Source organism: Taurulus bubalis (genome assembly GCF_910589615.1).
Source record: "Taurulus bubalis genome assembly, chromosome: 17".
NCBI classification, from domain to species: Eukaryota; Metazoa; Chordata; class Actinopteri; order Perciformes; family Cottidae; genus Taurulus; species Taurulus bubalis.
The window spans coordinates 21948433-21957573 of NC_136605.1; the positions used below are offsets into that span (position 1 = coordinate 21948433).

At 44.0% G+C, this 9141-nt stretch overlaps 1 protein-coding gene across 1 annotated transcript in view; it reads left to right on the plus strand.

Moving 5' to 3' along the window:
- Window positions 1–6015, plus strand: part of LOC306750022 (shisa family member 6) — a gene marked incomplete at both ends in the record, with an annotated part of 63805 nt that extends 57790 nt beyond the window's left edge. Inside the window, one exon of the mRNA XM_079233396.1 lies at window positions 5372–6015. Coding sequence (XP_079089522.1) covers window positions 5372–6015 — 644 coding nt within the window. The remainder of the gene's footprint in view (window positions 1–5371) is intronic.
- Window positions 6016–9141: the final 3126 nt, after the last annotated feature.

Below are 9141 nucleotides of genomic sequence, written 5' to 3' on the forward strand. Positions count from 1 at the left end.
TTAGTTAGAGCAGCTTTGATGTGTGTGTGTGTGTCCTCTGTTTGTTTTAGCATTTCCCCAAAAAATTGCATTCGCTCAAAGCCAGTGACATATTTTAAATCAAGCGGCAAGAAAGTCCACAAAGGACAGATGGTAGCGGCTCAAGCGAACACAGGACTTTCACCCAGGAGATCAGCGTTTAGTCCTCCATAGAAGGTCTGCTTTGAGCAACTGTTTTCTACGGTAATTCCGTTGTTGCGTTACTAATTTGACATACATATTTTTCTCACTTCGACCAGGTCTGGTTTCCTTTTTCCTAGACCTAACCCATGTTTTCACCTCGTTCACCGTGTGGCGTTGTGCGTTTCTACGAGAGCGATATGAAAACAATGTTCAGAAACATTTAACGTATTGCATGCTTTTTTTTATCTGGATTGTTAAAACATGGGTGAAGTGTATCTCACCCAAAGTAACCATCAAACTAAATATTGTAGAACATATCATGTCACGCTCCATTTGTGCAGAAGCAGATTGAGAAGGTTGTAAATTGCTTCTACGGTTCAGTTTGAAATGATAACTGAAGGTTGTAGGTCGGTAACACTTCCTGTAGTGTATCAGTTAAGTTCAGTATAATGCAGAAGGTGAAACTCATTCCTTTAATCTGAATGTTCTCTGAGACGATACAGAGGTTTATAAAAAGCAGAATAGTCCGTGTAATCTATCTCTCTTCTGCCTTAAACGGATGCCGAGCTCCGGAGGGTTCAAAACGAGCCTTTAGAGCCCCGTGAACAAAGATATTTCATAAACTCTTCTATTTTTAGTTGACTTCTTGCACTCCAGATCCTCCACTGGAGACCGATATATTTTTCATGCGTCCATTTTTGGAGATGAACCGTTTTTAATTTATATTTAGAGCGACGAGCTCCTCGCTCTGCAGCCGCCTCGTTCTCTCGCAGCTTTTCACCGTCAGACTTCCTGTTTGTAAACCGGCGTGGAAACACAAACACGCTCACGCTTGCCGGTGCGTTGAGTTATCACATCGAACCGATTCGTGGACGGAAAATTTATTCGGAAATAAAAACATTTCCCTTTTCCGCCTGAAGAAGCCGTGATTCGTCAGTGGGAACCACTGCGGGGCGTCACGGAGTTTCCTGCAAAGCATTAATTTTGCAGCAAGAAGAAGAATTCAATGCATAGCAGATTTTTTTCCAAATTGCTCCGAGCACGCCTGAATGCACCACTCACTGTCCCTGAATCTTAAGAGACGTTACAGGCTGAGAGAAAGACATTTAAATGCGTCGTCGGCTGTGCGATGGAAAAACATGCGTCGGTGCAATCTCTCAACATTCGTCTTTTTATACGTTTTCTCTCTCTCTCTCCCTTATCAACTCTGGGCTTTGCTCTTATCTCGCTGGAGCCGTGTACACACACAGAAAAACCACAGAGATGAATCGCTGAACTACAAAGAGGCTTTTCGAATTTGAGACAGGAGCCCCGCAGAATTTGTCAAACGAGCAGCAAAGTCGTCCCCTGAACAAAGCACTTCCACGCGGGGGGAAAAGGGAAAAGGGAGGGGTTCAAGCGTGAGTGAATTCTTTGGAAACAGGCCTAAAAGTAATAGAATTAGTCATTATTTTAATTAAACCATCTGGGGAAATGATGATGATGACTAAATTAAATTAGTATGGTTTGTTTGTGTGACTTCAACAAGGCTGAGATGGAGGCTGCAACACATCTTGTTCACCTTAAATCACCCTCAAAGGGATTAAAACACCTTTTAAGAACAAACAAGCCACATTTTAATCCTCCCAAAAAGAAAAACCATTAAATGAAATCGCTGAATTTCCCTTTTTTTTTTTATTCCACCGCTCCAGACCTCTCTAAAGATCACTTTATAATTGATGTTCACCCAGTTTCACGAGTGTTGGTCCATTACATGATTACAGTCTTGTGTGATCAATAGCTGACACATAAATATACTGTTTATATTGAATGTAATCTAGCAGAGTGGGAGCTGGGGTTTAATTAGCCTTTTCCTGTGTTTGCAGCACCGCCCCGCGTTCGGGACCTTTGGGCCTCTCGCAATCACGTTAATTGTAAAGTGCTGCCTTTTATCGGCGCCGCGGAGACGGAGCGTTATCATCGCCCTCCCAAATCTCCTCAGTCACTTAAAGTGTAAACGGTGTAACATGTGTACACTCATAAAAAGCTGGTCTTAAAATCAAGTGGCGAAAAAAGAAAAAAAAAACCTTATTTCCCTCAAATAGTGGCCGACATCGTGAGTAAGAGAAACTAATTTATCCTCATTGAATATGATTTCATGGGTTTATAAGACAGCTGCAGTAGTCCAACATTTCAGTCAATTTCACCGCTTGGTCCTTTAACTAAATATCCTGCCTTCTCTCCCAGGCTTGACGGATAAAATCTGCTTCAACAAATGGTTTCTTTCTGCACCGAGTGTTTCATCGTCATCCAACCAAAAGAAATGCACATAAAGGAGGTCGTCCCATAGAGAGGACAGTCAAACTATAAGTGGTAATGGTGATTATGGTTCCTGTGCATAGAGATGTGTGTCTTTAGTTAAAGTTCTACTTCACATAAAGTTCTGCATTTATTCTTATAAACCATATATAAGTATATTTATTTTATCTTAGTACGAAACCTCCGTTTTGTTAAAATCACCACATTTAAAATGCTGTACGTTTACACTCTGATTCTAACAAACAGTCACGTTAGACTCGTTTATTATACGCTTCAAACTATGACTATGTTGTCATTTTCTCAAAATAAACTTTCATGTTCACAAGAAACGTAGTTTCATAACATGAATACAGGTTACTTTCCAAAGAGAATAGGTTTACTTGCACAACAAAACCTCTAAAGGATGTGGTTTGGGTTTACATGAGTACGTTTCTCATGTAAAAGAACTGTTTGTTACAGCTACCGTTAGCAAAGTACCGAAGGTATGTAATAAAACTAAGGTTTAAACGACTTTTCGATTCATACAGGACATGAACAGCAGTCTCCTGGGTTAAAGTCCTGTGTTTGTCTGACCCATAATCCTCCACTCCCCTACGCCGCCTCTCTTGCTCTTTATACTACGTCGGCTGCTCTGAAGGTCTAATAACGACACGGAGGGGTTTACAATGGAGCTACTTGCAAAGGGTCGAGAAGGATGCCGAGGACCGATGAACAAGCGTCGGTATGGCAACGAGTTCCTCTGTTTAGCAGAAATACCTTTTCATTCGCCCATTATTTCCAGGTGCTTCCAAGTTGCATTGGCTGGAACGTTGCCATTAATGGAAGCGAACGCTATCAGCACAGACTGGTTTACATTAAAAGTTTTCCAGGAAATCAATAAAGCGTTTTCCCTCCTGTTCCTGGTAAACTTTCTGCATTTGTTTTGTCCTTCTTTGACCTGCAGCGTCACCCGACTCGGGGTCGATTTGAACTAATATAGAAGTGACTTTATTCCATTTCAGTTCACAAGAGTCAGAGCTGCAGGTGGCATGACCCACCTCCCAGTTGTTGTTTAGTTCATGTCCATTATCTAAGACTTGCTTTCTTATGTGAGGTGTCTTTTCTTCTCACATCGCATACCTTCCTGTCGCATCAACACATGAGTGTATATAATCACCACAGATCTCTCCCACTGACTGGAGGTTGACCTATCCACGGCGCTATGGGCCCGCCGTCTCCATTGTCTGCATACGTGTAGCCTCTGCTTGAGTTTGGCTGACATTTTCTGCCATAATGTCGCATCTAAACTGCGCCCTCAGGGGGAAACGCTGGAACACGTCGCTACGGGCCACGAGTTGGGCGTTCTTCATTAGGAATGCAGAGCGGTGGACATGAACCCCTCGTGGACGGACGATAGGGTGACCTTCTGCGTCCGTCCAGACGTGACTTCTCTCCCAGAGAGACGAGCGTCCGCGTCCCTCGCCTCCACAACGCGGTGACGCACATAAAAACAGCCATTCGACCTCTGCGTTGTGCAATAATTAACTTCTGCAGAGGATAACGACCCATCAGCCGCAACAGTTAATCACAAAGCTTCTGTGGTAGCGTCCCCCGTGTGCGCCGGCGCTGCCAAAAAACAGGTAGATAAAAGTCTGCAGAGAGCTGATTGCCGCCTGTGGTTCATACAGCCGTAAATGACTTAACCGTTAGGAGCGCCCAGCGGAGAGGCCGGCCGGCTTTCTGGCAGAGGAGGGAAACGACTGGTTGACCGTTCAGGCACAACAGGAAGTGTCCTCTTGACGCTGAAGGGCAACGACAGAGGAAACTATTCACAACAGTTTGAATAGGACACTACTGTTGTCACCGCATCCCCTACAGCAAAGTGCAGGACAGACATAACGGGGACGTAACTTTGCAAATATTTACTCCCTCGAGCTTTTCAACCACTCGTGGTCTGAAGGGGATTCGTAAGAACTGCACTTTAAATACTGGAGCTTATACATTTAATGCAGGGCTCTTGCATGCATATGCATGGGTTGCAATAATTATTAGAGTGCCTCATGCACGACAAACAAGACGGATCAACAACACGTGTCACTCGCTAATCGATCCGTAGATCCTTTCTGATCGGTTCTGATCGGTTCTGCAAAGGTGCAAACTCTTACAACACACCCGTCTCTCGTGGAGAGCTAGTTAACGTTAGCTGCTTATTGTTAGCAGACAATGGGCAGCACAATAACGGAGCTAACGGCTAATGTAAAACGGAGGTTGCATTCTGATGCGTTCAAGCTCCGTTCAGCAAACAATAGTATTGGGTGAAGGTAAATCATAACTTTATCATGATGTCTTTAAATCTAATCTTGTTCAATTTAGTTTTTGACGAGAACCTTGAATAAATGCGAGAAGAAAATGTTTCACAGCACTATGAAGAAGATATTTGAAGGAAGTATGACCTGTTTCACTCTAAGAAGCGTATCATACATAATCAAAACTAATATAAACACATTTGTTTTTAACACACTGGTATTGTATCAGTACTCCACATCGGCCGATCAGGAAGGGAAAAATGGCATCTCTAATTATAACGTTTTGAATTATTGAAATGTGTCAAAATATACAGCATAGGGAATTATCTCCACGCTGAAAATTGCAGCTTGCATGTTGTAAAAATTGGTGAAATGGGCCCCAGGTGCTGTTTCATGACAAACTTCCCCAAGTGTGCATGATACTGAATACTGTAAGTATGGATTCAAGTCTCGAATGCAGCGTGGTTGTGAGTGTTCTTGGATGGCCTTCCCGGAAATGTAGGACTCCGTAGAGTAGAAAGCAATTCCTATCGTACACGTGTCCAGGAGTGTATTTATTCATAGCGAGGCCGGCGGTCTCGATGCTGTCATTTCCCCCCGATGACCTCCGTCTCCTTGCTCCTCAGGTGATAAGGACGTAGACGAGTACTACGCGAGGAAGCATCTCCATCCTGACTTTGGCGGCCGTGGTCCGACCCACATGGTGAAGCTGAACTCGGACCCGCCGCAGCACCAGCAGCACCAACAACACCAGCAGCACCACCAGCAGCAGCAGCAGCGGCAGCGGCCCCGCCGAGTCCAGAGGGCCATGTCCCAGGACCACGTCCTGTCCCCTCCCAGGACGCCGCGCCGCGGGGACTACGGCTTGTCTTCGTACGGCGTCATGGCGGCCAACGCGTACAGCAGCAGCCGCCACCTCTCGGAGGAGCAGCTGCTGTCGGCGGACCGCCTCCACTCCCAGGATCCCCTGCTGTCCCCGGCGATGCGGCGCGACAAGTTCCGGGAGAAGGCGATGGCGCGGGCGATGTCGCACGCCGACATGCTGATGCCGGTCACGCCCAAAATGGACCGCCACAAGATGACCAAGATGCACTCTCAACCCACCGCCTCGAACGAGTCCTACAACACGCTGACGGTCAACCACCAAGCGCCCACGTCTAAGAGGCAGCAGTTTGCCAACCGACGGACACACACGGTGGACCACCTACAGTACATTCCCGGCCACCACCACACATACCGCACTGCCAGTAAGAACGAGGTAACTGTTTGACCGCGGAGGGGTCCGCTGAAGGGTTCCCGAGACACGCCGAGGACGTCAAGAGAAATCTCCTCAGCAGATACGGTCCGTCTTCGTATGAAAACAGCCTCCTAGATTTAAAAACTCTTCCTGCTTTATAGCACAAGCTTCCTGTGTCATCCAGAATCAACCCCGGCAAAGACTTCTCTGTCTTAGAGCATCATAAGGGCTTTGCTCGTTGACACAAAGACGGATCCTTCATGTCAGACGTTTGACAGCCTGAAGAAAATATTTTTTAAACTCGACATGGGACTGGCAGGGAATTGTATCAACTTTATAAATATATAAATATACTATATTTACTATTTGTATTTTCAGTCCTTGTTATAGCTTTAGAGATTGACTGATGTAAGCACTTCGAGGAGGTGCCCCTTAAAATTGCCCCATTTCAGCGATGAAGTGGATTTGTGGGTTGAAAAGCACAATTAATGAATTCCCTTCTTTTGTTTGGTTTATTTTACTCTTCTTTGGTAAACGGCCAGAAACTATCAGCTTATTAGTGAGAAACAGGTTATTTCTGTTGCATACAATAGAAGATTGTAAATAGGCTAAATTAGCAGCATTTAAACAAGAGAAGCTGGCCTTTTTTGACATTATTGTTTTGTTCGGTTTTCTCCCACCTGGAATCTTATCATGGATTCACAATTAATAATTTTAATTTTAGATAAGGCAAAAATCAACTATTATTTCCACAGATGTCTGAAACATATGTGGTTTTAATATTTATGTGGGGAGTATTTTTTCTGTTTTACCTGTGCTTGTAGCGTAGAATGATGTGTATGAAGAAAAAAAACACAGGAATAGAATAGAAGTAGAACGGACATTGAACTTATTTCAGCGGTCATTTGACAAGACAAAATGGTTGTTACGCTAACAAGACCGACGGTAGCAAGACAGGTGGCTGGCTAGTTAGCTAGCTGATTAGCTAGTTAGCTCGTCCTCAGAGCACCGGGGAGAGAGGCAGAGGGAACACCAACCCCGCCGTTGGGCTCATTTTCTGTAACGTGTGAAGTGCAGTAATAAATCATGGTGGAATTAGCACGGCTATCTAACTAGCCACCTTACCGTTAGCTTAATTCTACCGTGCTTTAATTAATGCTACCCTTGTTACAGCAAATAAGCTGGAACAAAGTTGTCACTCACCTGCTTTCCATTTTACTCATGTTTCCTCTAAGCTTTGTTTACTTTACTTCTCCTTTGCTGGTTTGGCAATGACACACATCAAAATGGCCGCCGCCCACCCCGCCACGTTAGTTTTGCAGGGGAATGTCTATTCTACTCTGATTCTACTTCTATGGAAACAACCTTTCACCACCGCCGACTGGCAGCTTCAGTCTGCAGACGTAACTCCACATACATGTGAAAAATCAAGCCCGAAAACGGTTGTTGGAGTTAGATAAGTTTCTGTTCACACATTTCCTTTGCTTCGTCCGCCACGAGGATGCCCCTCCCACTTTCCCCTTCCCGCCTACTCTGCAGGGTTTGTGATTGGCCAGCTGCTTCCATCCCTACAGATCAGGTACCCGATGTGTCGGAGCTCATAGCTCGTAGTTCTGTGTGACGCTGAAACAATCAAGAGGACGTCATAATCGCTAGTCAGTCAAGCATTAATTAAAACTGTGAACTGTTTGTCCAGATGTTTTCATTAAAGCAATGCCTTATTGTATGGGATCTCATGTGCTCTTAATTGAACAATCATGCTTTTATCGCACGTCTCGTTGTCTTAGCTTTTCTCTGATCAGTAAAAACCTGTACGCTGATAGATGACAGTACATTACAAAACACTAAATTATGTTAAAAGGAGTCTCAAGTCTTTAAGAGGAAAACAATCAATATGTGCTACAGGGTATTTATATTCTAAATGTGTCACATTAATCACATGAACTCAATCAGCTTTGTTGCAGGTTTATGGGCTCATAGGTATTTTAAACAGAGGCCCCTAACCCACCTGAACCTGAGTGGATCCAAACAGACTCTCTGGGCTCTGATCCAGCTCATAATCACTGCCGGAGAATAACGTTTATTATCAAGGCCGATGGAGTGTGTGAAGGGCAAGAAAAACGACACGCATCACCGCTGTTTTCATGCACAACTGCAAGATAATTGGTTTCATGCGACACAAGTAAGGCTATAAACGCAGATTTAATGATAGGGGAGGTAATGTATTGTTATATTTGTCAACATTTGTATTGCATCTTTACAGGAATCCAAAAATCTAATGCCCTGACGAAAAAAAAGAAAAGTCCTACCTACCTGTTGACCACGTTCGTTGTTCATAATGATCATTTTTGGGGGGGTGGCTTTGAAGGAAGGCCTGAGGGGGCGGACTGGCAGCGTTGCCCGGGTCCTCAAACAAAAGCCCCGGACTTATGGAAATTTGACATCGTGGAATTGGACATGTGGAATTTGTGAAGCCATTGTGCCCCAAAAAATACTTTGACGTTTGGAAAAACATCTGTAAATCAGTGGATAATACATTTATGATTAAGCTAATCAACTTCCCGATACAAATGCCCTTTTTTAAAAGATAATTTGGTCCTAAAAGTTCCAAAATGCACAAATAGCTGAATCCAGATGTTCCTCCGAACCGAGGACTGGGAGGCGGAGCTAAAGGAAACACTCGTGATAATCGCTGGAAGATCACCAGAAGATCCGGCCTATTTTATTTCATTTGAAAAGAGTCGTCAACACCGTTTAAAAGCCAGCGTGCTCTTGTAGCTTTTAGGGCTTTTAGGTCCCAAATCCAGAATGTGGACCCGTGAGGACCTCTGAAGAGTCCAAAGGCCTTGACAACATCTTTGGTTCGTCCAACAGTTCAGTCGCTTCATTCATCAGATGAAAAGCTTAAAGAACCAGGAAAACAACAGGAACATTTATGTAACGTGTGATTGTCTCGTCACATGAATCCATCGTGATGTTCTGATGGACTCGTGTCTTTTTCTTAATCTGTCTCTGTTGTGTTTTTTTAATAATTGATGACCTCATAGGGATGTGGAAAGTTGGCCAAATGAATTCAACAGATTTAAGTTTTCTTTAATTCATCTTAACTTTGATGTGCTGATTTTATTTTTTTCAGGTTTTTTATGCCAGGACTGTTTT